The 18302-nt window shown below is 43.6% G+C and overlaps 1 protein-coding gene across 1 annotated transcript in view; it reads right to left on the reverse strand.

Annotated features, from left to right (window-relative positions):
- Window positions 1–16059, reverse strand: part of LOC309543601 (pancreatic secretory granule membrane major glycoprotein GP2-like) — a gene marked incomplete at its 5' end in the record, with an annotated part of 43807 nt that extends 27748 nt beyond the window's left edge. Inside the window, 8 exons of the mRNA XM_082276059.1 lie at window positions 1465–1554; window positions 1649–1831; window positions 5674–5712; window positions 8695–8782; window positions 14490–14558; window positions 14627–14786; window positions 14894–15062; window positions 16044–16059. Coding sequence (XP_082132185.1) covers window positions 1465–1554; window positions 1649–1831; window positions 5674–5712; window positions 8695–8782; window positions 14490–14558; window positions 14627–14786; window positions 14894–15062; window positions 16044–16059 — 814 coding nt within the window. The remainder of the gene's footprint in view (window positions 1–1464; window positions 1555–1648; window positions 1832–5673; window positions 5713–8694; window positions 8783–14489; window positions 14559–14626; window positions 14787–14893; window positions 15063–16043) is intronic.
- Between the last annotated feature and the right edge of the window lie 2243 nt (window positions 16060–18302).

Here is an 18302-nt window from a genome sequence, read left to right on the forward strand (position 1 = left end):
AAGTCTTGGATTAGGCACGTCCTGAATAGGATGACAACAGTAGTGATGCTGCATTGTCTCCCTGTCACACGAGATTCTAATGGAAATGAATAGGGGGCGTTCCAACACACATTATGCAGGCACAGACGACTGATGTCACCGTATGGAAAGTCCCCCTGTGAAATTCAGTCAATGCTGCAGTACATGCTTATAGAAATGAAGTGGCTGCAAAGAGGCTGCATGGGATCTGCATCACTGAGATGCAGAAATGATAAAAAAAAGGTGAAACCAAATATTTTTTTTTAAATGTCTATTATGTAGGATACACTGTGCTTTAGCAAACGAAATGTCATTTAGTTAGGGATAATGTCATCAACTTTATAGGAATGTACTAATGTTTCAATGTAAAAGAGAGCAGCTTGATGTAAATAAACCTATTAGTGTGTGCTAGTGTCTTAATATATGTCCAGCCATATTTTCTCATTAGATAAACCGACTCTATTTTATTATTTGCAGTGCTGCAAAATGGTTGCGCTTTAGGCCCTTTCCACCCTTGTGCAACTTGCCATGCAACTTTGCAGGACTTATAGTTCCCCATGTTTTCCAATGATACCCATTCATATATACTCAACTTAAAGTTGCAGCAACTTCAAAGTAGTTTATGCACTACTTTGGTCCGACTTTCATGCAACTTGAGGGCAATAGACTTCAATGTTAACCCTCAGAAGTTGCATGAAAGTCATACCTGAATGTTTTACATTGCAACTTGGGTGCAACAGTTGTCCATTAAAACTGGTCAAAGTTGTATCCAAGTTGCACCCATCCAAAATTGCCTCAAAGTTCCATCAAAGTTGCACCAAAGTTGCACTCCAAAGTCGGCGCAACTTTGGAGTTGTACAAGTGTGGAAGGGGCCTTACTGGTCCTTCTCACATTGCAAGTCCATGGTTTGTTTAAAACAATGCTCTCCCTGTGTGGTTGGTATCCTAATGCCCAATTGGTAAAGGTTATGTGGGCTGCCATTGCTGAGCCTAGCTGCTTAAAATGCTGGTTTCCTGGCTGTCACATTTGATGCTTTGGCTTCAATCACTAACCAAGAACAGATATAAAATATCAGGATCTCTGATTTTTCTATATTTGTATATTTCTGCATGCTTGTTTCAGGTCAGTGATTTATAAACCAGCATTTTGAAAATAGCCACCAATGTCAATCCCCATATTACTCTGATGGTTAGTGTACTTTAAGCAACAAATAATAATATTGAGCAACTAAGAGCTCCATCTAATGGTTAATCTAGAAATTTCTATATGTAATAAAATAGCAAAAACATGACAGAGCAAAGCATGTCAAATTGTAAAAACCATAGGAAAGATGACATATACACTGAAAAAAACATAATTTTAAAAATACGCCCACCAAACACATACTGTAAAAGGTAAATTACTGGACTGACATTGCAAAATAAGGAAAATGAACAAAGTCTTACTCAGATCTTGGTACATGGCGGTATTACATTCACACACTCCATTATTGCATGTTTCATCTGTAGTGCATGGTGATACACAGATAGGAGTAGCTGCGGAGGACAGAGCATAAAAACATCTGTTTAAAATGACACATCCTAAACGGTCAGACTCAGTACACTTCCAACTGATGTTGAAAATACTTACCGGTGCAACAGGACAGACTTTCACTGTAGTATAAGCCATCTGGACAGCAGAAGCTGAGATCCTGGACATTGCATGGTACATTTACATCCGGAAGACAGGTACTATAATCACTACATGAACAGAGATTTCCCTCATAACAGCCTCCTGAACAGGAGCTGCAAACACCAATATTGGGAAGAGAAGCTGGAAGAGAAGAAAAAGATGTCAGATACCAGGAGTCTCTGCAGTAAAGCCTCGTACACACGCACCGATTGTTGGCCGACCGATCGGCCGTCTTTTGTCCAGTGTTGTTGTGTTGGTTAAAATGTGCTCTAGACTGCACACAAATTTTGTCGGCCAACAACAACCAACTTCAGAAGTGATGTCATGTTCTGGTTTACTTTTCGTGTGTTTTTTCTTCTCTGAGCATGCCCAGTCTTGCTCATCTGACTTTTGTCGGCTGAAATTTGTACTGACTGACGAACAATTGGCCGTTCTGGTGACGGCCAACAAAAATTTTATAGCATGCACACCAGATTTTGTTCGGCCGAAAAGTCGCAGTCGGTTGTCGGAAGCATCATACTAACAAGCCGACAATCGGCCGATCGGACATTGGCCGAAAATTTACGGCCAACAATCGGTGCGTGTGTATGGGGCTTTGGTCATTTTTCACATCAAGTCACATGGCTCAAAAACACCTTCAATATCACTGAGACTGCAAACAGTATTTGCAAAACTGAACATAAACTTGTGCAAATAATGTTTGCAGTTTCCAGAAGCTGAGAACTAGGAATGTGCAACTGTGTGCGTTCCTAGTTCTCCAACCCGCTGTCAAGAAATATTATTCCTAGAATTATTACCCAGTTAACTGACGCACATCAATGCTGCTAAACGTGGTCTGAGTATCTAAGCTTAAAAATCACTTGACATAAATGGGAGTTAACAGGCATTTGAAAGCCATAAAAAGTGACCACACAAAGCAGATACAAATATATATAAAACATCACTTCTAAGGTCCGTACACACGATCTGAAAATCGGATGAAAAATACCACGTTCAAAGCGATCGTATGATAATTGGATCGTTGGTATACAGCGTTCAAGAGCCGATTACGACAATTATTGCAAAATTATCCGATAGGTAAGCACAAAAAAAAATTTCTTGTACGATACCAGATCATACGATTTTCAATTAATCAGTCCAGTTCGAAAATACAACACATTACATCACTTCCAATTTTTTTAATTCTGTCGTACAAGAATTTTCATAACTTTAGTTTACTGTTCGATATGTGACTAGCATGCAAAAAAAAAAAAAAAAAAAAAAAAAAAGAACGATCTGTTGTCCGATTTTCCGATCGTGTGTATGGGATATTTAGGAATCCAAACATTGTGCAGACATTTGTGTGTGGAAAAGAGAGCTGAGAATGAACTGTAAGTTTATAGAACTATTTTACATAGGCAGCATTTTTTTTTTTAAATTTTGGATACACATATACTTTAATTTGAATGATACACCCTAAGGCCCCTTTCACACCTGGCGGTCCATCGGGGGACTCAGTTTTTCTCAGCAGGGGATCGATCCGCCGATCCCCTGCTGAGCAGGCGGATGGCAGCTCTGTCTCCGCACTGTGTGCAGAGACACAGCTGTCAGGTCCCTGCTCTTCTCTATGGGGGATCGGATGAGAACGGACCGTCTGTATGTTCTCATCCCATCCGATCCGATCCGCTGGACGGATGGAAAATAGGGTTTCCAGACGTCTGGATTTTTACGGACCGGATCGGATGTCAGCGGACATGTCTCCGCTGACATCCGATGCCCCAGAGAGATGCATGGGGCATCCGTTCAGATCCGCCAAAAAAACAGACAGGTGGATCTGAACGGTCCGCTAGTGTGAAAGGGTCCGATCCGGTCCACCTGTTTGTTTTTCAGGCGGACCTGATCGGACACTCCATGCACCCCTATGGAGCAGCGGATGTCAAGGGTGACATCTCTGCTGACACCCGCTGCTATCCGATCCTGTCCGTGAAATCCAGACGGATGGAAACCCTATTTTCTATCCGTCTGGAGGATCAGATTGGATAGGATCGGATAAAAATAGACAGTCGGTCTGCTTTCATCCAAATCTCCCATAGAGGAGAGGGGGGATCTGACAGGTCTGTCTCTGCAAAGTAAGCAGAGACAGACCTGTCATCCACCTGTAGGGCGGGGATCGGCGGATTGATCCCCCGCTGAGTAAAATGGAGTCCGCCGGGCAGAAAGCCCATGTGAAAGGACCCTAACACCTATCCTTAATACTTATGGGATTTGCACTAAACCTGTCCCTCGCCCTTCAATCTAACATATATAACCTTTCCCGTAAATTGAACTAACAAACGTTTTAACTCTTTCCTACACTATTCCAAACATTAAAAATGGGCTGCAAGAATGGTAATACCTCCTATATTACAAGTATGCAATTTTTTTTACAAGTGGCCCTGTTCTGACAGGGTCACTCGCAGCTCCTGACCACTAATCCTAACACGATTTGAACTTTAACCCCTTCCAACCTGCTCAGATCATTGTTTGTGAACAGCAGCAGCACTGGCCATTTATTTGTACAGAATATAAATCCGACAGCCACTGCTGACAGCTGCAGCTATTTGCACCCAATATGTGCAGACAGCGACAGCTGTCAGAATGTAGGGCTCGTGTACACACAGACTAGGTTGACCGCTGGCCAAGGGAAAATGCAAAACGCAGCAAAATGGAGGTGCCATTTTACCGTGATTTTGCTGCGTTTTGCGGCCAACGTTCAAACTAAGGCTAAACCTCCCCTAACCGCAGCAGCTTCTAAAGTCTTGTAAAAGCCTATGTGTACATATAGCCTCTTTCTCGCAGCCCAGTAGCGGTGGGCGCCGCAATTTGGCAGCAAGAATCAGCAGGTTCTCGTTGTTGGAATGAATTGGTCATGTGATCAGTTCATGTTCCAGAAGTTATGTACTGTATCGTTTGTAGGGAAAACAAAAAATAGAAAAGAACCTGAGATTTGTGTTTGCATATCTGTAATGCATGGGGGGGGGGGGGGTGTTGAGGATTTACTAAAGCTGGAGCACTCAGAATTTGGTACAGTTGTGCATGATAGCCAATCAGCTTCTAACTTCAGCTTGTTTAATTAAGCTTTGGAAATAAAACCAGGGAGCTGATTGGTTTCTCTCCACGGCTGCAACAGATTTAGCTCTCTCCAGTTTTAGTAAATATCCCCCGATTGTCTTAGCTGTTTTAAAAGCTGGTGATACACAGTTGATTTTTTTTTTTCATTTAGCCAGTGGGTTGCACGAAAAAAAAAAAAAAAAAACACAAGCAGATTCTACACAAACAAGGTGGATGGAGGAATCCCCCCTGCTGGGAAATTTCATTCTGAGAGCAACACCCGCCAATGTTAGAATGCAATAATCAGTGGCTGTAGCTGCTGATGGAGATAAATTCTCCAACATGTCCCTTCAACTTTTCAAAAAGTAGGATGGCCATACACTGATCAATATTCAGCCAGTCTCTGCTGAGCACACAGAGTTTCAATCAGTGTACGGCCAGCTTAAGGAGCGAGCATTGATTTATGGTTGTTGGTTTTTTGGGTAATGAGACTGCTTGATCTGGCTGTATAAGACCTTAAAGAGGGTGTCTAATCATTGGAGTCAAAATTGTGATAAACAGCGATTGGTATGTGAGTGATCACTGATGTAACAGAGTTGTTTTTTTAATTTTTCAATATATATTGGAGACACCTGGGAAGAAGGTGCAGCAATCTAATGATTCCCAAAGGGGAGAGGTGCACTTTTTTAGCTAAGAAATTCCTATGTGCTTTTGTTCAGTATTTGTAATTGATTGATTTGATGAATAAATACTGGTTCTGATTCCTAACAGTCTGGCTATGAAAAGTGGTAATTTATAGTCATACTGCATCTTCTAAATATCTGTGTTTATACTTTGCTACGTAATATTTAATAGTTTAATGTTTGGCCTATTATGCAGTTTTTCTGTCCTTTTAAAACATGTATTGCACTTACGGTTAAAATGATTGAACCAGGAAACTATGCACTGAGCACCTAGAAATGGGGAAAAAAGAAAGGAGAGTCAAGCATTATGTTCCAGAGTGACAAGTATAATAATCAATACATTATATATATATATATATATATATATACACATACACACAGTATAACACACACACAATTTATGTTCAATTGAAATGTGTATATTTGCAGAGATGTATAGTAACTAAGTAGAACTACTTCACTACTGTACTTAAGTACCGAAAGGCGGTATCTGTACTTTCCTGGAGTAGAATTTTTTTCTCCTACTTCCACTTTTACTTCACTACATTTTTTCTATGATTTCAATACTTCTACTCCGATATTTTTTTTTTGTGCTGCATAGTTACTCGTTCCTATTATAAAAATTACCACTGCCAGAACAGTAGATGGCAGGTTTCATGAAGTTCAAAAAAATGTGTATCATCAGCGCATACGAAAATAAATGCTTCTGTATGTATAAATAAAATGGTCTACATATCTGCTGTTAAGGGGAAAAATAACCTCCCCCAACCAAGGAGAGTCACAAGCGTACATAGACCTTTTTTCTGGTAAGAGGCTGATTTTGCTTTTTTCACTGGAAGTTGAGAGCACAGGTTTTGCAGTTTTGTTTCAGTGGAAGAGTCTATTTGGATATTATTTTGCACTTACCTTTTATCCGCCGGGTAAGGGGGAAATCCACAAGGTGGTGGGAGTCTGCACCTATTATTTGGAATAGCACCTGTTTGATTCCTGCACCTTTGAAAATATATTCTGAAAAAACTACTGGTACTTTTACTTTCAGTACTTGAGTAGCAAAATTTAAAAAAAAAAACTACTTGCAATATTTAAGTACAAAAAATGTTGAATACTTTAGTACTTCTACTCAAGTCACTTTTTGATCGAGCACTTCCACTTCTACTCAAGTCACTTTTTAATCGAGCACTTGTACTTTTACTCAAGTATGGGTTTTGAGTACTTTATACAAGTGTGTATATTTGTAATATTTGTAACTGTATATGAGGACTATAAAATCTCTGAATAAAGAAACAACCAGCATTGTTTTGATTAATGTGATTCTGTATTTATGTCACTATATTAAATCACTGTTTATTTAAAATAAGTATGTGATCTGTGTACAATCTGCCTTTCATGCCATTTGGATATGGGTAATTCAATAAAATATCCCCCATTATCTCTTCCATACTCCAGCCATTCACAATTAGATTTGTTTGAGCCTGCAGGCTGAACTAAAAACATCTAACACATTCCTCTGTCCATTGCTATACGGTGCAGTTGAATTAATCTCCCGCTGTGACTATTGTACTTTGACAGCCGGTCCTGCTGGCTATCAAAATCTCTGGACTGCGGCTGCATCTGTATCAGGAATCAGGACCCATCCAAAATGTGATCAGTGCATGGCCAGGCTAAAGGCCTGTTCACACGATAAGAAAATCTGAAGGGAAATTTCATCCGACGACCGATCTGCCGATTTTCAGATTGTTAGTATGGTGCTTTCGACAGCAAACTCCGACTTTTCGGCTGACAAAATCCTGATGTGCAGGCTATAACATTTTTGTCGTCCGTAATACAACATCCGATTTTCATCTCATTAGTACAGTTTTTAAGTGTTTCTTAATGAGATCAATATGATAGAGCTCAAAAATTCCTAATGCTTTCTATCCTTGTACTGAAGGCAAAAATTAACAGAAAAAGAAGAAAACCTTAAGAAACCTTAAAGATCCAGACAGATGCTTGACAACTGGAGGGCTAGACCCCCCTTATACTCTGAATAGCTCTTTTGTGATCATTTACTAGGGTATAGAGAATGTCTACTTAGTGAAGTGAATGTTCATTTGGCATAGTAAATAAAGCAAACTCAGAACACCCAATCATGTGTAAAGGAATTAAAGTACATTATTTTGCTTACACATAATAGGACGATTGGAGTGAACGCAATCTCCATTTACTCACTAAGCTAAGGGAACATTTACTTTGCCAGGTAAAACAACCTCACTGACTGGAGCGCAAGCATCAAGCTATAGAGGAAATGTTGGCAATGCAAATATGGATCAGCGTATTGCTGATCATTTGCATCACCATATAACCATTACATTGGAGTCTGTAGGCCTATTGCTAGTATTACCTCTTTTAGGCTGGTCATACATCAGTAATTTTTTTTTTCTTCTCTCCATCTAAATGAGGTGGATGGAGAAATCCTCTTCACCGGGACATTGTTCTCTGACCACAGCACCTGCCACTGTCAGAATACACTGATCAGGGGTTGCAGCTGATTGGCTGCAGCTTCTGATCGGGGATAATTCTCCAACATGTTACTACAACAGAACTCAATGATTGATTTCTGTCAAGCAGCGATGGCCACACACTGAATTAAATTTAGACAGATCAGCAGGGACCAGCCAAATTTCTGTCAGTGTGTGGCTGTCCCGGCTCGAGAGAAGTCAATTGTTTTGTGATGGAAAATTTTCCTCGAACAGTGTATGGCCACCATCACCCAGAATATTTTTACATTTTACTGTTCCTAACCTGGCTTAGAATTTTGTGACAAATGTATTAATATAAATCTATGTCTAAATGAGTTTTAGTTAGAAAACTGCATTTTCTTCTGATAATGAAACATTTCTGCTTGATAATTATCTAAGGAAAGCCGCCTCTTTACTTTGCCCAGTGTGTCCATTGCATCCAGCCCTGCCACCCAATTTACATAAAGAAGAGATCCATTGATGTAACCATGAATTGAATCATGGGCACAGGAAGAGTCTCATTCAGCTGTAGATTCTACTACTTTATTGGAGCATAATACAATACATTCTTCACAGTTATAGCAAAACTGAAAATATTTAAGTTTATATTAAATAATACAATTATTCTGTATAGATGAGGAAAATGTTTAAATTATTTGTGTAGATATAGAAAGTCAAGCTGCAATCAAAAATACAGTATTAGTGTACACATTATTTATTATTGATTTACTAATTGCAATCTGCAGCAACTTACCTGCATACTGGATAAGAACAGCCAATGCAATGACAAAGTGTAGCTTCATTTGTGCTTGTATGCCTGGTCCTGAATATGAGCTGAATATCTTATCAGACCATAAATGCAGAAATCTCCACTTACAGCTGACTTTATAGATGAGGGGGTGGGAGCAAACGATAAAGTAGGCCAAATGATTGGAGATTGCAAAAACGAATATGATGCAAAAAACCCAGAACTGTCCTAATTGGCCAATGCGGACTTACCTTTATAACTTTTTTGGTACCCGCTTCCTGTAAGTCAGGTACTAATTTTACAACAGTCTTCAGTTCATGAGAATGTACATGGCATGCATTTTATAACATAGGAATGTGACTGATCAGACCTGGTGTCACTGTTCACACGTCAAGGAGAGCGCTACCTTACCCCCAGGTCGCACTGCTAGCATAAACCCACACATTTTACAATAAAAAGTGCTTCTCTGGAAATTTTCTATAATTATTAACAAGCCTTTTAAAAAAATATATTACATTTTTCAGTCATATTTAGCTGTGTATGACACTAGAAGACGTATTTAACAAAGCAGTGCAGAATACAATAGCTATGTTACCAAATAATCATAACACATTTTCCTATTATTCAGACTGAAATAATCTGAGTGTAATCAGTTAAATAAATCTAAACCAAATAAATGTATTGTATTGCAGCTCACCAGTTCTTAGTGGTGTTGGCTGCATTGTTTTTCATTGTTTCGAAGAACATTTTCAGCTGGTACAGACAGAGGCGTACCTAGGGTCTCCAGCGCCCTTGGCGAGAAGCTGTATCGGCGCTCCACCCTATTTTTTCCAGAATTGTCGCTCTTTTTTTGTTTTTAGCGCAAAAAATAAAAGAAATGATCAAATACCACCAAAAGCTCTATTTGTGGGGGAAAAAACGACATTAATTTATTTGGGTACAACGTCGCATGACCATGCAATTGTCAGCTAAAGTAACTTCAATTTGTTTGGGTACAGCGTAGCATGTCCATGCAATTGTCAGTTAAAGTAACGCAGTGCTGTATCACAAAAAATGGCCTGGTCATTAAGGGGGTAAAACCTTCCAGTCCTCAGACTACTTTTATATCGGAGTTCCCCCTTACATTAGTCCCCTCTCACATCAGAGGCCCCCCTTAGATCAGAGGTCCCCCTCTTTAATTAGAATCCCTCTTTATATCAGGAGTCCCCCCTGTTTTCAGAATCCCCTTGTAGATCATAGTCTTCCTTTAGTTGAGAGTCCCCCTTTTAAAGCAGAAATCTCCCCTAGATCAGAATCTTTCTTTAGACCAGAGTCCCCTCCTAGATCAAGAGTCCCCCTTTTGATCACATTTTACTTAGATGAAAGTCCCCTTTAAGGCCCCATGCACCCGGGGCGTTCAAAAAAACGTACGTCAAAGCTAGTTATGACGCCGGGAAAAACCGGCGTGTAAAAACACGCGTTAAACAGCGTTTGTCAAATTATGTTAATGAGCGTTAAGCCGCATTAAGGCGCGTCAGCGCTAAACAGCGTTTTTTTAAAAAAAATAGTCCTCCTCCATTTTCCACACCCAAAATAACCACAATGCAATGTGTCGATGCCATTTTGGTGGGAGAGAGAGAGAGGAGAGAGCATTTTCAGATCAGCTGAGAGTGTTTCTTGTATTTTCGGAGTATTTTTTCATTTCTGAGTCATGGATCCTGTTATGCAGAAGGTTGATGAGGCGATCCTGCTCATCATCTTGAGAAGGATGCGTAGAAGGAGACAGTTGGAGGAGGAGAATGAGAGGAGAACACGGCGAAGGTTCTGGGTGCATCCTGTCATGTCGCAGCGTCTGTCCGTGGGGTACTTTACCACCATGTACACCCAACTCCGCATGTATCCGGACAAGTGGTACAACTTCTCACGTATGTCCGTTCCGCTTTTCGATGACCTGCTGGAGAAGCTCAGGCCAAGGCTATCCAGGATGGACACGAACATGCGAAGCAGTGTGTCACCGGAGGAAAGGCTGCTTGTGACACTTCGGTAAGTGAAATCATTTTTGGGTGTTTTGTCTAGGGTTAGTACTTGGGTTATGGTTAAGAGGGTTAGGTGGTGAGGTCCTAGTTAAAACATATTTTCAATGTATTTTTGAAAGATATATATATATATATATATATATATATATATATATATATATATATATATATAGATATATTCTTTTATGTAATATGTAATAATTTTTTCTTTAAATTTTTATTTTAGGTTTCTTGCTACTGGCCAACGCTTTGTCTCCTTACACCACTATTTTCTGCTACAGGGCTGGCCTTAGGTGTTCATGCGCCCTGTGCAAGCTAATCCTGTGGCGCCCCCCGCGCGCATTTTCTTGCACCTTTTTTGCACTTTATTTGACTTTTCTTTTTTATGATCACTTATAACTTAGCCCCCCTTACATCAGAGACCCCCCACACATCAGAGACCCCCCACACAAAGTCCCTCTTAATTTAGAGCCCCCCTACATCAGAGAGCCCCCACACAGAGCCCCCCTCACATCAGAGACCCACCTCACATCAGGGACCCCCACACAGAGCCCCCCTCACATCAGAGACCCCCACGCAGAGCCCCCCTCACATCAGAGACCCCCCCACACAAAGCCCCCCTCACATCAGAGACCCACCTCACATCAGAGACCCCCACACAAAGCCCCCCTCACATCAGAGACCCCCCATACAAAGTCCCCCTCACATCAGTGACCCCACACACAGAGCCCCCTTACATCAGAGACCCCCCACACAAAGCCCCCCTCACATCAGAGACCCCCCACACAAATCCCCCTCACATCAGAGACCCCCCACACAAAGCCCCCCTCACATCAGAGACCCCCACTCAAAGCCCCCCTCACATCAGAGACCCCCCCACAAAACCCCCCTCACATCAGAGACCCCACACACAAAGCCCCCCTTACATCAGAGACCCCACACACAAAGCCCCCCTAACATTAGAGCCCCCCTCACATCAGAGACCCCACACAAAGAGCCCCCCTTACATCAGAGACCCCCCCACACAGAGCCCCCTTACATCATAGACCCCCCCACACAAAGCCCCCCTAACATCAGAGACCCCCTACACACACAAAGCCCCCCTTACATCAGAGACCCCCCCACACAAAGCCCACCTTACATCAGAGAGCCCCCTTAAATCAGAGAGCCCCCTTACATCACAGATCCCCACACAAAGCCCCCTTACATCAGAGCCCCCCATACATCACAGACCCCCCCCCCCCACACAAAGCCCCCCTCCCCACACAGAGCCCCCCACATCAGAGAGCCCCCCTTACATCACAGACCCCCCACAAAAAGCCCCCTTACATCAGAGCCCCCCCACACAGAGCCCCCCCCACATCAGAGAGCCCCCCTTACATCACAGACCCCCCCACAAAAAGCCCCCTTACATCAGAGCCCCCCACATCAGAGACAGCCCCCCTCATCAGAGACCCCCCTTACATTTTTTGAAGGAGACCTCACGCTGTCTGCACTCTGACGATCCCTGAAGGGAGGAGGGAATCTGTCACCGTGGTGGATCGGAGGCTGAGCTGTGTGTGATACACAGCTCACCTCAGACTGTCAGCAGCAGTAGGTGAGGTGACCGAAGCACAGCGGGAGGTAAGCGGCGGCCACGGCCTGTGTTAACCCTGTCCAGGCCGCGGTCTCCGCTTACCTCCCGCTGTGCCTGATCTTCTGCGAGCTGTGATGGCCGCACGGCGCCCTTGTTGACCATGGCGCCCTGTGCGTCCGCACGGCTCGCACACCCCTAAGGCCGGCCCTGTTCTGCTAGGTGTCTCCACGGTGGCCAAAATTGTTAATGAAACATGTGCGGCAATATGGGAGGAGTTGAAGGAGGTGATCATGCCGGAGCCGACTGAAGAGATGTGGGAAGCAGTTGTCGATGAGTTTTGGGAGAAAACTCAGTTCCCCAACTGTATCGGTGCCCTTGATGGAAAACACATCAGGGTGAAGAAGCCCCCCCATTCCGGCTCTGCATACTATAACTACAAGAAATATTTTTCTGTGGTACTCCTGGCATTGTCTGATGCCCATCTTCAATTCCTTGCTGTTGATGTAGGAGCATATGGCAGCCAGGGTGATGCCCGCATCTTTCGAGAATCGGCCTTTGGACGTCGGCTACACGAAGGACGACTCAACATACCAACAAGCAGGCCGCTACCGTGTACAGAGGAACCAAGCTTGCCATTGGTCATGGTGGCCGACGAAGCATTTGGACTTGCAGAAAATATGATGAGGCCATACAGTGGCTATGGACTGAGTCATACCAAACGTATATTCAATTATCGGCTGAGCCGTGCTCGTCGTGTTGTGGAGTGTGCGTTTGGTGTGTGCTCAGCAAAATGGAGGGTTTTGCTGTCATGTATGCAACTGGATGTTGACAATGCCATCAAGGTTGTCCTGGCCTGCTGTGTTTTGCACAATTTCCTAAGGAGAAGCGACAGGAGCACCGTTGAACCAGAGCCACGTAACCCCATGTACCGCGTGCAGTTTATGGACTTGCGAACAACATCACGAGTCATGACCATCAGAGATAAGTTTGCGGATTTCTTTGTCTCGCCTGATGGGGAAGTGGCATGGCAGGATAATTTTGTCTAAAATCATTCATCTTGTAAACTTTGTGATATCTTCACATACAGCTTTTATTAAACATTTATGTCAGTTCTTTTGATGTCTATCATTCTTCCATTGTTCCAGTTCAATGTTGCATGAGGCAAGTGTGTGCCAGCCCTGGTCTGTGCATACACTTGCCACATGCAGAAGAAGGAGAGGGGTTTCCTTCTGCATGTGGCAAGTGTGTGCCAGCCCTGGTCTGTGCATACACTTGCCACATGCAGAAGGAGGGGGGTTTCCTTCTGCATGTGGCAAGTGTGTGCCAGCCCTGGTCTGTGCATACACTTGCCACATGCGGAAGAAGGAGGGGGGTTTCCTTCTGCATGTGGCAAGTGTGTGCCAGCCCTTACCGGCCTGTGCAGATGTACTTCTTTTACAACATACAACTAAAAAAAAAAAAAAGGCAAAATATCTTTTCAACAAAAGGCTTTTATTCAATAAACGCAAAAAAAAAAAAAAAAAAAAAATCACAGATGCTGATACGTGTATCCTGACTGATCATCATGACTTGACCGCAGTGATTTGGCATGTGGGTAGCTAATATCAGGATGCAAGTGGGTGGCTTGGGGCTGTCGTTCATGCGCAACCTCATGGTGGTAAGGGGGTCCAGGTAAGTTTTGCTGTGGGTAATGGGTAGGTGGTTGGGAAAAATCAATGGAGGAGTGGGGTGGGAAATAGGAGGACGGGGACAAGACAGGTGTTGGGTGGCGTTGCGGAGGGGACAAGGTAGGTAGGTGGCGTTGCGGAGGGGGGCGGTATTGGAAGTGGGGTGTTAGCGTTGCTGAGGTCCCAGAGGGCATTGGGGGATCAAGAAAAGTATGGATCGTTTGGTGGTGGCGGGCCACCACTTAGTTTAGCATGCCGATATTGGGTTAGAATAGCGAGCACGCGATCCATACAAAGCTTTTCTTCGGGTCCCCCAATGTCCTCCAGGATGTGGTATGCAGTGCGGCAGAAGGCGGCGCGTGCGTTGCCAGGATCCAGGAAGACATCCACACTGCGCCTCTCCTGCCGCACTTCCTGCAGCAACGCTAACACCCCGTCCTCGTTTTGAAGGACAATACCGCCACCCCTCTGACGCTGATTGCGGCCACGGCCACGCACAGCGCCACAGCCACGCACACACACCTCGTTGCCACGGACAGTTACCTCGCCACGGCCACGCGCCACACCACTATCGGGAATGTCTTCCAGTGGAAATTCCAGGTCCCTGGATTCCTGTTAAGAAAGAAAAAGGTTCAGTTTGTCACATACAATGAAGAACAGAATGGCAGACAGACACTAACCTGTATTGTGGATTCATCGAAGACATGAGATCCACTGGATTGGATTGACATGGTCATGTCACTATTTTCAGTGGCAGCACTGGGGGGTCTGTCTTCAGACGGTACTTCCACCACCTCCTGTCTAGCATCCTGTGTCATGTCAGCAATATTAGATGTTGTCCTAAAAAATATATAAAAAAAATGGCTGCAGAATAGCAATATATTCACAGAAAACGATGCTCTGAGCACCCCTATGTGTAAGTCAAAAATACAGTATGTGCAACTTACTCTCTACTGCTGTCTATCATAGCTTGACGCAGGAATGCCAGATGGTTGTGGTAGATGTGTGGTCTTTTGTGGGAGGCAGCTGCACCACTAGTGTTCGCCTTTTCCTCCTCAGTCAGATCCCTCCTGACCCGATCACGGAGGGACTTCCATCTCTTTTGGAATATTTTGCCTAAGAAAGGTGAAGTAAGGTTAATATGCATTCTTTGTAATTATACAGAAAAACTTCTTTCCTTCTTCTCTGTCCCAGCCTGGTGTTAGTGCCTCTGAGATATCTATCCATAATTTGGTTTTCTTTATCCTATCGCTGTAAAAAGGATGGGAGACATCCCATAGCTCAGGATGAGCCTCAACGGCAGAGATCAGCTCTGTCTGACCTATGTCTGCAGCCATTGTCCCTCTCTCCTGTATGACCACAGAGACACACCACCCACACGGCTGAGCAAAGGACACTTGGGAAATGTAAAAATGCATTTCCTGTGTTTTTACTCCATTACAGTGACCAATCACATTTCTAAAACGCCGATAAAAACGTTAAGTAGTGTTAAATAGCGTCAAGCGCTTTTTACACTCTAACGCTGGGCCTCAGAACGCGCAGGCCGTGGGTTCTTGTTGCAGCTGAAAAACGCTTAGGCCACTTACAGCTTAAAAACGTCTGTGTGTGCATGAGGCCATAGAATAACATGGAGGGGCGTTTTTAGGCTGCAAGAAGAAAACGCCTGACGCTACTTACAGCAGCGTTAAAAACGCCCCGTGTGCATGGGGCCTAAATCTGGAGTTTTCTTTTATATCAGAATCTTCCATCAGATCAGGATCCCCCCTTAGATTAGCAGTCCACCTGTAGATCAGAATCTTTCTTTACATAAGAATCCCCCTTTAGATTAGTGCATCCCCATTAGATTAGAAATCCCCTTTGGATTAGAGCCCCTCCCCCCTTAGATCAGAGGTGGAGCAGCTCTGCACAGACGGTGAGTGACCGACGCGCGCGCGCTGCCTGAATGGAGAAGATGATCATGGAGGGAGGAGGTGCCAGATGGGTGGAGCCAATCCACTAGGCATGGAGAAGGAAGAAGGTAAAACCTCCTCCGCTTGCTGGACCCTCGGCCGGAAAGCGTGGCTGAGGCTTCAGCATTCAGAGCGAAGGAGGATTTACCTTCTTCCCCCTCCATGATCCTAGCCACCACAGTGTGTGCTGCGGGCGGGGGGGGGGGGGGCGGGCACTGTAGAGGCAGCAGCAGGCAGACAGCAGTGCAGGATAATCATATCAGCGACGTCGACTAGACTAACACTGCAATTTTTTGCGCCCCCCCTTGGCCTGCGCCCCTGGTGGGCGCCGGTCTCGCCAACCGCTTGGTACGCCCTGAGTATAGAGGAGGCCACATCCTGTGTGTGTGTGTGTATATATATGTATATATATATATATATATATATATATATATATATATATATATATATATATATATATATAAATATATGATTATGAGTGCATTATAGAGGAGGCCACATCCTGTGTGTATATGTATATATATATATATATATACACACGCAGGTTGTGGCCTCCTCTATAATGCACTATATATATATATATATATATATATACACACGCACACACACACAGGATGTGGCCTCCTCTATAAATATATATATATATATATATATATATATATATATAGTGCAGTATAGAGGCCACATCCTGTATATATTTATATATATATATATATATAGTATTGTCTACATTGAATTTTTAAATATTTCTTCTTCTTTAACTTCTTATGGTACCTGGGAGCCTGCCAGGCCTTCCGTCACTTGCAGAGAGAGAGTGCAGCATTCATCCACCACCGGCAGCATGAGCCTAGAGCTGCCTAGGAGCCTGCTGATGAGGTCATGTGGGCGGAGCCCTGTGACGAGGGGAGTCGCCCATCGCACTGAGCTCCGACAAACACAGACTGTCATCCCCTGAGTCCTGCCTGGCCCTGGAGAGTGGACACACAGCGAACTCCGGGTGGGCGGCTTCCGGGAATGGAGCAGGGGGGGGGGTGCCAGCCGCGAGGCCCGGGGGGCGCAGGCTGAACAGGAGCGGTAAGTCACTGTGTCTGCACTACACTGCCAGTGTTTTTCCGCCCCCCCTCGGCCTGCGCCCCTGGCGGGCGCCGTTCTGGCCAACCCCACGGTACGACCCTGGGTACAGAAGATATTTGGTGATCTTGTGATGGACTGGAAATTATTCTGTTGAAATGATTAGAAAAATAGACACCATCCAACTTTTTTTTTTTTTTTTTTAATGACTTCTGGACCAGAAGGTTTTACCCCCTTAATGATCTGGTAATTTTTTTGCGATATGGTACTACGTTACTTTAACTGACAACTGCGCGGTCGTGGAAAGCTGTACCCAAGGAAAATTAACATCCCTTTTCCCCACAAATAGAGCTTTCTTTTGGTGGTATTTGATCACCTCTGCAGTTTTTATTTTTTGTGCTAGAACAAAAAAAGGCTGACAATTTTGAAAAAAAAAAAAAAACAATACTTTTTACTTTCTGCTATAAAACATATCCAATAAAAAAAAAATGTAAAAAATCGAATTTCTTCATCAATTTAGACCTATATGTATTCTGCTACATATTTTTGATAAAAGAAAATCCCAATAAGCATATATTGATCGGTTTGCACAAAAATTATCGCGTCTGCAAACTAGTGGATAGATTTATGGCAATTTAATTTTTTTTTTTTTTTACTAGTAATGGTGGCGATCAGTGATTTTTAGTGGGACTGCGACATTCCAGGGGACAAATCAGACCCCAAACTGACACTTTTGAGGGAACCAGTGACATTACTACAGTAATGAGTGATAAAAATATGCACTGTTACTGTATTAATGACACTGGGAGGGACAAGGTTAACACCAGGGGCGATCAAAGGGTTAAGTGTGTCCCTACGGGAGGCTTTCTAACTGTGGGGGGGGATGGGCTCACTAGATGAACACCAAAATCCTTGTCCCTAAATAGCAGGAAGACAAGATCACTATGTTCATCTCTGACAGAACGGCAGTCTGCCTTGTTTACATCGGCAGACTGCCATTCTGTCTCTCTGGGGAGCAATTGCGGGTAACCGGCGGACATCGCGTCCGCCTGACCCGCTGATTGGCTCCCCCTCTGGGCCAATCAGTGCGCGCCTGTGCCACCGGAGGCCCCTGCTGGCTATTATGTTGTGATAAATGGGTGCGCTGATAACTCAAAAGCTGCTACCTGAACTGTGTATAGAGTAAATAGAAATGAATAAATAGGTGCGCTGAATGAAAATCACACTGTGTACATAACAAATGTACAAACAAATGAATATAGTGCTTTGCTAAATAAGGACCAGGGTGTCAAAGGTGATCTGGCACAAAAACATGAATAAAACCACATATGTGAAG

The sequence above is a fragment of the Pelophylax lessonae genome (genome assembly GCF_965119305.1).
Source record: "Pelophylax lessonae genome assembly, contig: HAP1_SCAFFOLD_262, whole genome shotgun sequence".
Classification (NCBI taxonomy): domain Eukaryota; kingdom Metazoa; phylum Chordata; class Amphibia; order Anura; family Ranidae; genus Pelophylax; species Pelophylax lessonae.